We start from the raw sequence: 14965 nt of genomic DNA on the forward strand, positions 1-14965 counted from the left end.
TAAGGGTGGTGTCATCCGCATATCTGAGGTTGTTGATGTTTCTCCTATCAATCTTGATTCCACTTGTGCTTCATCCAGCCTGGCATTTTGCATGATGTACTCTGCATATAAATTAAATAAGCAGAGTGACAGTATTTGGAACCAATTTGGTTATGTAGGTTTTTTTAATTTAAAAATTATGTGGGAATTTTGAGATGGGCTATTAGGTGTAAGGATTTTAAAACTTGTATTTATACATTTTGAAGTTAACATTAAAATAGTTATTAAATTAAAATAGTTTATTAATCTTGGTAATGATGAAAAATTTCTTCATTAAAATATGTTTTTAAATATGTTAAATACTGATTTATTTGTAAGGTTTTAAACAATAAATTCATTATTTTTTCTCTAGTCACCTCCCGGTTTAAAGAAGAATTTAATGCGTACTTATGAATCTTGGACTCCTGAGCAAATTAGCAAAAAAGATAATGTACATCGAGCTCATGCTCTCTTCAGTTTTGCATGGTTTCATGCTGCATGCCAAGAAAGAAGAAATTACATTCCACAGGTAAGTAGGAACATGTCTTGGATATATTCTACAGTGAACGTTTTTTATTAGAATATTTTTACAATTTAGTATAAGTAGCTAAATATTATGTCTTAATTTGATTCATGATTTGTGAAGTGTTAATCACTTGGTCATGTCTGACTGTTTGTGACCATATGTACTGCAGCCTGCCAGGCTCCCCTGTCCATGGAATTCTCCAGGCAACAATACTGGAGTGGGTAGCCATTCTGTTCTCTAGGGGATCTTCCTGACCCAGGAATTGAACCTGGGACTGCAGGCAGATTCTTTACCATCTGAGCCACCAGGGAGGCCCCATGGTTTATAAATGTTTATCTCTAATTCCATCTTTTCTGTTAATCTTCTGGACTGTATATAGCTATCTAGTTCACATAATTTTGAATTAAAGTGTTGAGAACGATGTGTGTACCATCATAAGCCATCATTGTTAAGGCATTATTTTTATGGTTAAATTCTCACAGTCATCTCAGTGTTCAGAAACTGAATTCTCATACCTGTTTTTTCTTCAGTACAGCCTGCTCAATAATAGGCATTAATATCTGTTTACTTAAGTTAGAAACATGGGAGTTATTCTTGATTTGGTGTTTTGTCCATAGCCTCCCTACACGTCCCATTTGTATTCTGTGCCTCAGTCACACGAGACTTCTTTATGGTCTTTAAATCCGTTGCGTATTCTCACTATAGCCTCTGGCTTTTTTTGTTAAACTGTCAATAGACCTCGTTCTTTCATTGCTATGGCAGTCCTACCTGGCACCATGCTCTCACTTTCTCGCCAAATGCCTATCTTAGCCCCAGATTTCGTTCCCCTTCCATCTTTAAACTTTTCCTGTCTTCTTTGTTAAACTTTGTCTACTTCCGTTGGGATACCCTTTCCCCAAACTGCCCTCCTCACCTGCCCACCTTTGAGCCTTTCTCTATATTTCAGTTACATGTCAAAATAAGAACAAGGGTTCTGCAGTTTGAGTCCAGACTCTAGAATTTCCTTGCTTCAGTAAATTACTTTAACTCCTGATTAGCAGCAGTTCCCTTGACTGTACAGTGATCATATCTACCTTCATTGTAAGGGTTAAATGAAATAAACGGGTGTTTAGAAGTGTTTAACCCAGTGCCTATCAGGCCAGTGGAAGGGTAAATGGTAACAGCAGCGTGCTGTTTCATACAGTTGTGTGTGACACTCATCACAGGGTAGCAGCGTGCTGTTTCATACAGTTACGTGTGACACTCATCAGAGGGTAGCTTATTATTTTCATTTTACAAAGGTGTGCGACATTGAATTTCAATGATGATTAACTTGCTGAAGGAATCATACCTAAAAAGCTGTAGAGTTTGCAAGTAGCCAGGCTTACCTTCCTCTAAAGCCTTTTTCCCTAATTTCTGGGACAATTGTACCAATTAATCCTGATGGATACATGAAAACTAGTGATACCTTTTATTGAGAAAACAAAACTTACATTTTAAAAACAAAGCTAGATTTCATTTTTTTATTGTGATACATAGTATAAATTTAAAAGCAATGAAAATGCTTCCAAATTAAAATTCAGTCTCCTCCTTCCTTATCCCCTGCTACTCAGTTTATATTGCCAAGACACCAGCTCTTCACCATTTCTTGGATGTCCTTCAAAAATGCTACATAAATTTATATATCTTATGTAATATTTAATAAAGTTTAGCTGTATTATCTTATTATTTTTATTAATTCTCAGGGGCTGTATTTTTTCTTTTAGCTTATATTGAATATTCTTTTTAAGATTGTAAGGACAGTTATACATGCATATATATCTTTGAATACTGCTTATAGTTCTTTAACATTTTTAAATTTGTTTTGATAGGGTTGGACCAAGTTTTATGAGTTTTCTTTATCAGATCTTCGAGCTGGGTACAACATTATTGACAGACTCTTTGATGGTAAGTTCTCATGATGAAAACTTTGATATCTGGTGTCAATGAAAAAGCTTGAGGTCTTATTAAAAATATGTTTTTTTCAAGAGTGACTTGACTTCCTATTATAAAACTTGCTTTTTATTTTGTGTTCTGAATTCTATGCTTGTGAAAGTTTTTATATTATCGATTGTGGTCATTGGCTTTGATATACTCTGTTAGATTTCTGGTTGATCTGTAGCTCCCAGGAAGCAGAAAGCTAGAATAAGACCTTGTCTTTACTTTGTGGCCTTCAGCAGTTGCAGGCTTTTACTGAATTATTCATAACTGAATTATTAATAATTTTCAAAGGAGCTATTAAAATTCAGGAATATGGTAGACTAAGAATCTGTAGAATCATAATTGTTTGATTAAGTAAACTCAGGAATAAAGGTACAAATAATAGACTAAAATAGGACTGCAAACAAAACCATATAATAAGATCCCTTGAGACCACCTAGCTTGCTGCCTCCTGAAGACAGGACTGGTCCAATCCCTGAGTGTCACTGTTCAGGGCCAACTCAAGGGGACACCAGAGTGTAGAAGAATTATGTACTTGAGAAGAGTATGTAGCTTAAAGCCATCCCAAACAGAACTCTAGATTCTTGTCTCTCCCTCCCACCCTGCAGCCTTGCCAAACTACTTTTCCCTGAGTCTACCCCATTCCAGTAAGTGGTACCACCATCCATGTCGTTGTTCAGCTTCAAAACCCATCAGTCACCCTGGATTCTTCTCTTTTTCTAATCGTCAGACATCCAGTGCTTTGGCAGTTTCTGTCCCCTTCATGTCCAAATCACATCAAGATTCGGTTCAGTTTTTTCAATTTCATCAGTGCCTTGGTGGTTCAAGCAATAGCTTCTTTCAAAAATTCTCCACAGAGTAACCAAATTTATTTTTTAGAAAAGTAAAGTGAAAGTGAAAGTCGCTCAGTTGTGTGCGACTCTTTGTGACCCCATGGACTATATAGTCCATAGTATCTCCAGCCCAGAATACTGGAGTGGGTAGCCTTTCCCTTCTCCAAGGGGATCTTCCCAACTCAGGGATTGAACCCAGGTCTCCCGTGTTGCAGGTTGGTTCTTTACTAGCTGAGCCACCAGGGAGGCCAAAAGTAAAGTAAAGCAGACAATTTCCTTTTACAGCCTAGAGCCACATTTATCTTCTTTCTGTTCCCTGAACAAACCAGGCTTGTTCCTACCTGAAGGTTTTGATAGGTATCCTTCCTTTTGTCTGAAACGCTCTTCTTCCAGACCTTTATGTAGTTTTCTCCTTTTTCTCATTCACATCTTGGCTTAGAGGTGTCCTCTTCAGAAAAGTTTTTATTATCGCCAAATCTAAAGTAATCTAGTTGTTCTCTATTCCCTTGTTCTGCTTTATTGTTTTAATACATTAGATGTGCTTTATTTATTCATTTATTTTTAAAATTTTGTTCCTCTCTTTAAACTAGAGTTTAATCTATATTAAGCAAGGTCTCTGACTATGTTTTTTACTCTTTATCTCCTTAACACCTGCAGCAGGGCATATCCCATGGTAATAGGCACTGTTATTGTTTGTTAAATTAATGGCATGAGAATTTATTATGTAACTTGTTTTCCACAAAAAGATAAGGATAGACATCTAGCATATGGCCAATCCCATTTTTTTGAAGTTTTCTTCTTTTTGTTTTAATTTTATTGAAGTATAGTTGGTTTACTGTGTTTCATGTGTACAGAAAAGTGATTCTGTTGTACATATATATGTGTGTGTGTGTGTGTCTGTTCTTTTTAAGATTGTTTTCTATAGAGATTATGGCAAGATATCGAATATAGTTCCTGGTGCTATATCAGATCAGATCAGTCGCTCAGTTGTGTCCGACTCTTTGCGACCCCATGAATCGCAGCATGCCAGGCCTCCCTGTCCATTACCAACTCCTGGAGTTCACTGGGACTCACATCCATCGAGTCAGTGATGCCATCCAGCCATCTCATCCTCTGTCGTCCCCTTCTCCTCCTGCCCCCAATCCCTCCCAGCATCAGAGTCTTTTCCAATGAGTCAACTCTTCGCATGAGGTGGCCAAAGTACTGGAGTTTCAGCTTTAGCATCATTCCTTCCAAAGAAATCCCAGGGCTGATCTCCTTCAGAATGGACTGGTTGGATCTCCTTGCAGTCCAAGGGACTCTCAAGAGTCTTCTCCAACACCACAGTTCAAAAGCATCAATTCTTCGGCACTCAGCTTTCTTTATGGTCCAGCTGTCACATCCATACATGACTACTGGAAAAACCATAGCCTTGACTAGACACACCTTTGTTGGCAAAGTGATATAAACGATATCTTACAATATTTTTTTGTTTGTTTGTTTTCTCTTCTGAATTACTATGATAATTTCTAGGTCCATCTATATGCTGCAAATGGTATTATTTTATCCTTTTTTATGGCCGAGTAGTATTCTACTCTGTGTGTGTGTGTGCACGCGCACGTGAGCATGTGTATATATAGATATATGTGTGTGTATATATATATATATAGATAGATAGGTATATATATATATTTACACATATACCATTTCCTCCTTATCCATTCATCTTTTGATGGGCACTTAGGTTGTTTCCATGTCTTGGCTATTGTAAATAGTGCTGTATGAATGTTGATTACAAGTTTCTTTTTTAATTAGAGTTTTCATCTTCCCTGAATATATGCCCAGGAGTGGGATTGCAGGATCATATGGTAACGCTATTTTTAGTTTTTTTAGGGAACTTCCTTACTGTTCTCCATAGTGGTTGTATAAATTTACATTCCCACCAACAGTGCTAGAGGCTTCCCTTGTCTCCACACAGTCTAAAATTTATTGTTTTTAGACTTTTTAATGACGGCCATTATGACCTCATTGTAGTTTTCATGTGCAGTTTCCTAATAATTAGCATATTGAGTATCTTTTCATGTGCCTGTTGGCCATCTGTATGTCTTCTTTGGAGAAATGTCTATTTAGGTTTTCTATCTGTTTTTTTGGTTGGGTTTTGTTTTTTTTTATATTGAATTATATTTGTATATTTTGTATACAAAATGCTATTTGTATATTTTGGAAGTTAATCCCCTGGTGGTCTCATTGTTTGCCAGTGTTTTTTACCATTCCATACATTATCTTTTTGTTTTTGTTGATGGTTTTCTATGTTGTAAAAAACTTTTAAGTTTAATTAAGTCTCACTTTTTCATTTTTACTCATTTTTCTTTAGGAGACAGGTCCAAAACAATATTGCTATGATTTATGTCAAAGAATATCCTGCCTATGTTTTCCTCTAGGAGTTTTATAATATCCAGTCTCACATTTAAGTCTTTAATCCATATTTAGCTTATTTTTGTATTTCATGGTAGAATATGTTCCAATTTCATTCTTTTACATATAGCTGTCCAGTTTTCCCAGCACCACTTATTGAAGATTGTCTTTTCTCCATTGTATATTTTTGGCTTCTTTTGTTGTAGATTAATTTGCCCTTAGTGTGTGGATTTGCTCTTCGGCTTTTTTTCTGATCTGTTGATCTAGGTGTCTGTTGTGGGGCCAGTACCACACTGTTTTGACTACTGTAGCTTTGTAGTATAGTCTGAAGTCAGGGCGTTTGATCCCTCCAGCTCCATTCTTCTTTCTCAAGGTTGCTTTGTCTATTCAGGGTCTTTTGTGTTTCCATAGTTAAACATTTTGTTTTTGTTCCAGTTCTGTGAAAAATGCCAATGGTAATTTGATAGGTATTGCATTGAGACCATAGATTGCCTTGGGTAGTATGGTCATTTTAACAATATAGATTCTTACAATGTAAGGACACAGGGTATCTTTCCTTCTGTTTATGCTGTCTTCAGTTTCTTTCATTTGTATCTTCAGAGTATGGGTCTTTCACCTCCTTTGGTAGGTGTATTCCTAGGTATTACATACTTTTTAATGTGATAGTACATGGGGTTATTTCCTTAATTTCTCTTTCTGATATTTTGTTGTTATTTTATAGAAGTGCAACAGATTTCTATATATTAATTTTTTATTCTGCAACTTTACTAAACTTACTGATGAGCTCTAGTAGTTTTCTGGTGGCACCTTTAGGATTTTATATGTATAGAATGTAATGTGGAAGCAGCAACAGTTTTACTTCATCCTTTCCAATTTGAATTCCTTTTATTTCTTTTTCTTCTCTCTTTTCTGTGGCTATGAATTTCTAAGCTATTTTGAATAAAAGAGGTGAGAGTGTCTAATCAAGAAACAGAACATTACCAATACTTCAGATTATACTCTAATGCTGCCTTTCAGTCACTACTGTTCTCCAAGTTCTCTCATCCTTATTCCTGTGATAAAACCAATACCTTCCTATATAGACTAGGTTTGCCTGTATTTATAAAATTGAAATCATACATCATGTACTCTTTAATATTTAGATTCTTTCAGCTAATGTTGTATTTGAGAGATTCATCCATATGGTTACATATCAATTATAGTCCATTTATTCTCAGTGCTATATAGTATGCCATTCTGAGAATCTATGTCTTCTGTCAGGTATAATATATTTCTGTCATGTATGTATTAGCAGTAGATAGGATATTAATGTATTTGTTCCCCGTTGTTAGTTAATGCCAAATAGTATTCCAGGTGATTTTCTTGCTTATTTAAATTTTTTTGAATTATACATCAGAAAAGTACACATTAATGTACAATTCAATAGATTTTCAAAAAGTGAACCTTTGTAACTAGTCCAAAATCAATAAATAGAATGTTACCAGCATTCTGGAAGCATCTCCCTCATTCTTTTCTACACATGATGCAGCATTTCCCCATTTTGTGCTAAGGGGCAGTTAATTTTATTACTTGAGTTGTTTTAAAGTTTATTTTAAAACATATTTTTGAGGATATTTACTAGTATTTTATCTTGCTTAGAAACTTGGTAATTTTCCAAAAGGCTTTTGAACATTTATTTATTTTTATTACATCACTATGAGGCATATATTATTAGTACCCTTTTAAGATGAGGAAACCAAAGCATAGAGAAAGTGAATGATTTGTTTATCATTATGTTTCCAGCTTATGATGGATTAATTAATAACATCATATGATTTATATATATATATATTATACCAATGAAATTATTGTAAAAGTAAGATGCTTTAAAATTACATTGAATCTCATGATAAAAGTCTTTGCTATATAATCTTATAGTTACAAAATTTCCTGATATTAAGGGACTTCCACATCTGGAGAATTAAATGTAAAAATGGGGAAAAGTTCATTGAATTTTATAGTAATGAAATAGAACTAAGCTAGTAATACTATCAGTGATCTTAAGTAGGTAGATTAAAATAGTTTTTCTGCATTTACTGCTGTCATGGAGGAAGAAATTTTCCTCTACCCTTTTAGGTTCTTCTGGCTGGTCAAAGAATTACATTGACATAAAATGAATTAATAAGGGAAGATGGTGGCTCAGGTGGTAAAGAATCTGCCTGTAATGCAGATTTGATCCCTGGGTTGGGAAGATCCCCTGGAGAAGGGCATGACAGACCACTCCAGTATTCTTGCCTGGAGAATCCCATGGACAGAGAAGCCTGGTGGGCTACTGTCCATGGGGTTGCAGAGAGTCAGACATGACTGAGTGAGTAAGCACAGCACAACAAATAAACAAAAAAAGATATTAATAATGTATTTATATGTGAGAGATCAAGAAAACTAAGTAACCTACTATAATGACTGAAGCTCTTAATACCATCTTCAACTAAAGACAAAAAAGTAGTGAAGTGGGGATAGTGGCTTTAGCCTTCAAAAGGAGGAAGGCAGTTTATGTGGACATGCAAAAAAGCAAATGTTTGGAAGGAAATCTCTGGGTTATGCAAAGACAGTGGGAAACAGAGAGGAAATTTGAAAGACTTTGCCAGGTTCCTTCCTGACCACCATATCTAGTTCATACTGTACTTATCTATGGTGATAACTCCCTTCCTGGAATTGGTCCTCTATGATTATATTAATAATATTAATGAACATTAATGTTAATTTAAAGGCTGGAAAATGAAAGTTGCTCAGTCATGTCCGACTCCTTGCGACCGTGGGGACTATACAGTCTATGGAATTCTCCAGACCAGAATATTGGAGTGGGTAGCCATTTCCTTCTCCAGATGATGTTCCCTTCTCCAGAAGATCTTCCCAACCCAGAGATTGAACCCAGGTCTCCCATATTGCAGGTGGATTCTTTACCAGCTGAGCCACAAGGGAAGCCCAAGAACACTGGAGTGGGTAGCCTGTCCCTTCTCCAGGAGATCTTCCCAACCCAGGAATTGAACCCATGTCTCCCTCATTGCAGGCAGATTCTTTACCAGCTGAGCTACCAGGGAAGCCCTAATATTGATGAGCATTAATGTTAATATCAAGCCTTAAGGAATAATTTAAATGCTTTAAGTATGTATTATTATAGTCTATAAATATAGCTAGAGCCTGAAATTTGTTTAATGTTTTAGAATATTTTTAGAGAATTTCTAATATCTTAGAAATGAAACAATTTTTTTTTTTTAAATTATAGGTTCCAAAGATGTACAGTGGGAATTTGTACATGGTTTGCTTGAAAATGCTATTTATGGAGGACGCATAGATAACTACTTTGACCTTAGAGTTCTTCGATCATACCTGAAGCAATTTTTTAATTCTTCAATAATTGATGTATTAAGCGAAAGGAACAAGAAAAGTGTTTTTCCATACTCCATATCTCTGCCAAAATCCTGCAGCATTTTGGTAGGTAACATTAATTGTTTTCAATTTATCACCAGATTGAAACTTGCATAATTTCTTACATTGTTAAAATATGTTGTTGCTTCTTTTCACAAGTACAAGCAGTCATCACTCACAAATACGGATTATTATTTATTATGCCAGTATGCAGCCCGATTCTCTAAACTCTAGTTAGGTGTCCTATTGCTTTTGGATACTTAGGGAGCACTGATTGATGATAATAGTGTTGATAGACAAATCTTGAAAGTGGTGGCCTAGGAAAATTTTTAAATTGTAGGGCAGCTGTGAAGATCTGGAATGGGAGGATATACTACTTGTTTGTAATTATGAGAGTGCTCTGATACAGTAAATTTGAAAAAAGCAAATATTATTCAACAGATGTCTATTTCATACTCTGGCTTATAAATTTAAAGTAGTTCTAAAGCTACAAGAAATATTAACCTAAAAAGATTTCATAGCAACATTTTTGTTTGTATGAATTTGTTTTATTTGACTGTAGCTTTTTGCTTTGAGTCATCTTATAGAAGTTTCCTAGAATGCAGTCATCTTTTCCAGAAAATAGTATAAAATGTAGCCCAAAGATTTCAATTATTTTGCTACCAATTTGTGTAAATGCCCCCCAAAAATGTTTTTATTGCCTAGAGTATTTAAATTACATGTTTCTTCATGAATTACAAAATATACATAAATTCAATTATATACTTCTTTCAGTATTGTGCCTTTTCTCTCATTCAAATATTTTTCAAGAAAATGCCTTTGTTTTAGTAACATAAATCAAAAAATAAAATCTTGACTACCAATATTAAATATTTTACTTATTGAATATCTTACCTGTTTTTTTGAGTATTCCATCTATTTTATTTTTCAGTTTCCATTCATTTAATCATTCAACAATACTCATTGAACATTTGCTCAATAATAACCCTGTTCAAGAATTGTGGATCTCTTGATGCATCAATAGAGTTTACTTTTTAGTAGAAGAAACTTGGAGTCAGTGTGCAGACAGAAATATCACAGATATTTATTATTATATATTTATTTCTGATAAATATATAGTACTCATGTTAGCATACCTTGACAAGTCTTTTGTCTCTATTGTTTGAAGTTTAAATTGAAAAATAAAATATATATATATAAAAGTAGACGTCATAAGTGCACAATTCAGTTCACTTGTACACTGAACACGTGAATATAACCAGCACTGGAATCAAGAAACAACAGTATCAGCTCCCCGGAAGTCCTTCCCCTTTTAGTTACAATCTCCTCGCACAGGATACATTAACCTAATTTCCAACAACCTGTGTTCAGTTTTGCCTCTCTCTACTTCATGTAAAGGATATCATTTGGTATACATTCTTTTGTGTCCAAGTGAGAATATATCAGTTTGGATATGTAGAGGTCTGTTACTTAGGAAACATGTCCAAAGTAGAGAAGATTCCCCAGTCTCAATGAGAAAGTTTCACAGATATTTAAAAATGAACCAAGTGTATAAATACAAAGAAAACGGTAGTTTTAAAATTGTAAGATGGTTATGTGAATTCCCTGGTGGTCCAGTGGTTAGGACTCCATGCTTCCACAGGCAGCGGACATGGGTTCAATCCCTGGTCAGGGAACTAAGATCTCACATACTGCAAGGCAGAGCCAAAAAAGATGATAAAAAGAAAAAAAGAGAAAACAATTTTTTTTTAATTTAAAAATTATAAGATGATTCACTAGAGTCAATGTTTAGCTTTCTATTTAATTGAGTTACATAGAAAGAGAAAGCCAGAGTTTCCCAGGAGAGGAGAACACTTTGACATACAGACACACATGCACAAATGCATGCATATACACAAGTATACACTCACATATAATACATATATATTTATGCATATCTATTAATATGATGTGACTGAACACCTTAAGGAAGTTTACTGTGCTATAGGAGAGAAAAAATTTCAGAGAACAGCATTTCTTTTCAAACTTTGACATACTTCCTGGAGTTTAACTCCAGCACCTGTGTCTTGGAAATTCTTGAGAGGCAGCTGCAAAGGATGAGAAAGGATGAAGAGGGTAGGGGCAGAAGATGAGGCTGCTCCATTAAAAACAGTTTATCCCACTTCAGCAAGAATAGTTTAGATGCATATAGAATACCTGCCTTAAAATAAACTTGTATCTTCATGAAAACAAACTAAACAATTCCCATCTTTGGACCAAACTGAATAAATCATCTTGGTATACTCTTAGTTTCCTGTCTAGCATCTGAAGTGGAAACTGGGTGAATGCTTGACAAATCAAGCCTTTATAGTGCTTACAGTAAGTCTTGGGATGAAAGGATAGGATTATTGATGCATTTCATCATGCCTCACTAGTTAAGACTAACTGGAATTGGAATTTACAAAGCAGTTCTTGTACATCAGACTGTGTGTATGTATGTTTCTGAGGGTTCTATAAGTTAAAAAAAAAAAGATTGTTAGAGTATTTATTTCATTATAAGCAGAGCTACACTCTGCTGATTAGTCTTTGGTAGGTTACAGGATTCCAGCTAAGCTATTTAAAATCTTAAAGGATGATGCTGTTAAAGTGCTGCACTCAATATGTCAGCAAATTTGGAAAACTGAGCACTGGCCATAGGACTGGAAAAGGTCAATTTTCATTCCAGTCCCAAAGAAGGGCAGTGCCAAAGAATGCTCAAACTACCATACAGTTGCACTCATTTTGCATGCTAAAAAGGTTATGTTCAAAATTCTTCAAGCTAGGGTTCAGCAGTACATGAACCAAGAACTTCCAGATGTACAAGCTGGATTTAGAAAAGGCAGAGGTACCACACAGTGGTAAAGAATCTGCCAGTGCAGGAGACACAGGAGATGAGAGTTCGATTCCTGGGTTGGGAAGATTCCCTGGAGAAGGAAATGGCAGCCCACTCCAGTATTCTTGCTTGGGAAATTCCATGGACAGAGAAGTCTGGTAGACCACAGTCCATGGGGTCACACAGAGTCAGACATGACTGAAGCAACTGAACACAAAGGAACCAGAGATCAAATTGCATTCATTGGATCATAGAGAAAGCAAGGGAATTTGAAAAGAAACATCCACTTCTGCTTCACTGACTATGCAAAAGCCTTTGACTATATGGGATCACAACAAACTGTGGAAAATTCTTAAAGAGATGGGAATACCAGACCACCTTACCTGTCTCCTGAGAAACCTGTATGCGGGTTAGAACCTTAAATAGAACAACAGACTGGTTCAAAATTGGGAAAGGAGTACGACAAGGCTGTATATTGTCACCCTGCTTATTTAACTTGTATGCAGAGTACATTATGTTAAATGCTGGGCTGGATGACTCACAAGCTGGAATCAAGATTGCCAAAGAAATATCCACAACGTCAGATATAATGGCAGAAAGTGAAGAGGAATTAAAGAGCCTCTTTTTAAAATTTTATTTTGCTGTTTTTAAATTATTTTTCATTTTTAAAGAATGAACTTTTTTCTTCTACAAACCCTTGTGTCAAGGGCTGACTTTCAATAGATTGCAGTGAGGAAGCTGCTCTGCTACCTGTGAAACCCTGACCTAAAAACAGGTCGTCTACGAATAGTTTAGCACCAGGTTCCCCATATGCCATTTGTGATGGATGAGGGAGTGACTGCCTTTCCAGTTTAAAGAGCCTATTGATAAGGGTGAAAGAGGAGATTGAAAAACCTGGCTTCAAACTCAGCATTCAAAAAAACGAAGATGATGGCATTGAGTCCCATCACTTCCTGGCTCCAAAATCACCTTGAATGGTGCTGCAGCCATGAAATTAAAAGACACTTGCTTCTTGGGAGAAAATCTATGACAAACCTGGACAGCGTATTAAAAAGCAGAGATATCACTTTGCCAACAAAGGTTCATAGTCATGTATGGATGTGAGAGTTGAACCATAAAGAAGGCTGAGTGTTGAAGAATTGATGCTTTTGAACTGTGGTGTTGGAGAAGACTCTTGAGAGTCCCTTGCTGCTAAGTTGCTTCAGTCGTGTCCGACTCTGTGTGACCCTATAGACGGCAGCCCACCACGCTCCCCCATCCCTGGGATTCTCCAGGCAAGAACACTGGAGTGGGTTGCCATTTCCTTCTCCAATGCATGAAAGTGAGACATGAAAGTGAAGTCGCTCAGTCATGTCGGACTCTTAGCGACCCCGTGGACTGCAGCCCACCAGGCTCCTCCATCCATGGGATTTTCCAGGCAAGAGTACTGGAGTGGGATGCCATTGCCTTCTCCAAGAGAGTCCCTTAGACTACAAGTAGATCCAACCAGTCCATCCTAAAGGAAATCAACCCTGAATATTCATTGGAAGGACTAATGATGGAGCTGAAGCTCCAATACGTGGACCACTTGATGTGAAGAGCTGACTCATTGGAAAAGACCCCGATGCTTGGAAAGATAGAAGGCAAAAGAAGAAGAGGGCAGCAGAGAGATGGTGAGATGGCATCACTGACTCAAGCAAACTCTGGGAGATAGTGAAGGACAGGGAAGCGTCGCGTGCCACAGTCCATAGGGTCACAAATATTCATACACGACCTAACTAATGGCTGAACAACAACAGGCATAGCCACTCGTATATGTTTGCTTTAATCAATTCAGGGTCCCTTCAATTATGAGAAATGTCAGATAAGAAAGTATAATGAAGTCATGACAAAGAGAATTTCCATTAGATAACTGAATTAATACTATACACACTGAAAGTGAGGTTTACCTAGAAAGTGTGACATGAATAACTAGTAATTTAATACTTACTGGTATTCTGGTTCTTTCTGATTTCAGTGGTTGTAAACTTGATTTTTAGTGAAAAACTGTTTTTTACTTCTCTATATTTAGGACTATCGTGCTGTCATTGAGAAACTTCCAGAGGATGACAAACCTAGTTTCTTTGGTCTGCCTGCTAACATTGCTCGCTCATCTCAGCGCATGATCAGTTCTCAGGTAACATAAATTAGATCTACATTTTAGAAAAAATGTTGCTACTGAGCCTGAAAGAAACATTACATTTTATTTAATAGTACAGATCCACATGTTTTATTTAGTTTTTAAATTTTATGTAATATAATAGATTCTGTCTTAAATGAATTTAAAATGTTTCTATCTTAATACATTTGTTAAAATTAGTAAAATAACAGTGAATACTATGCATTTTATCCAAAATATATTGGTTTTACTCCTGGAATTTATCTTATTAAGGGTATTTTAAATTTAGTTTAAGAAATTGAATATATCATTAAATTTAAAATCATCATTTGTGTATTGTTTGATAAAAGATAAATATTTATTTAATGATTGAATATTGCAAAACATTGAGGGAATATGGATTTTTAAATTATTGAGACACAGAAAAACATAAGCCAAGAACGCTATACAGTCTAGCTTCTGTTTGGACCAAGAATAAGTTGGTCAAATAAGAGGTAACATTTATTGACATTTAAGTGTGTACCTGGTGTTTTAAATGCTTTATACGCAGAAACTTTAGTCTTCATAAAGTCTATGAGGTAAGATCTATCACTTTTCCCTCAGTATGTGAGGAAACTGGTGGAGAGAATTAAGTTACTTACCGAAGATCATAGAGCCAATAAGAGGCAGGACTGATATTTAAATTGTCTTTGAGTAAAGACATGGCCTCTCCAACTGCTCCTCAGGCACTACTGTACTGCTAAGCTCTGTGCACCGAATTGTGAACTGTTACGTAGGTTCATTGTGGGTCAGTGTATGGGAAATTCTTATGGCTCTTAACAGTTTACTTTTGGTAATTT

At 35.8% G+C, this 14965-nt stretch overlaps 1 protein-coding gene across 2 annotated transcripts in view; it reads left to right on the plus strand.

Annotated features, from left to right (window-relative positions):
* DYNC2H1 (dynein cytoplasmic 2 heavy chain 1) overlaps positions 1–14965 on the plus strand; it is a 395644-nt gene that overhangs the window by 234894 nt on the left and 145785 nt on the right. For both annotated transcript variants that reach the window (XM_070384345.1, XM_005887860.3), the window contains exons 79-82: positions 392–547; positions 2395–2470; positions 8996–9204; positions 14040–14144. In XM_070384345.1, the coding sequence (XP_070240446.1) occupies positions 392–547; positions 2395–2470; positions 8996–9204; positions 14040–14144 (546 nt within the window). The remainder of the gene's footprint in view (positions 1–391; positions 548–2394; positions 2471–8995; positions 9205–14039; positions 14145–14965) is intronic.

Source organism: Bos mutus, chromosome 15 (genome assembly GCF_027580195.1).
Source record: "Bos mutus isolate GX-2022 chromosome 15, NWIPB_WYAK_1.1, whole genome shotgun sequence".
Lineage (NCBI taxonomy): Eukaryota > Metazoa > Chordata > Mammalia > Artiodactyla > Bovidae > Bos > Bos mutus.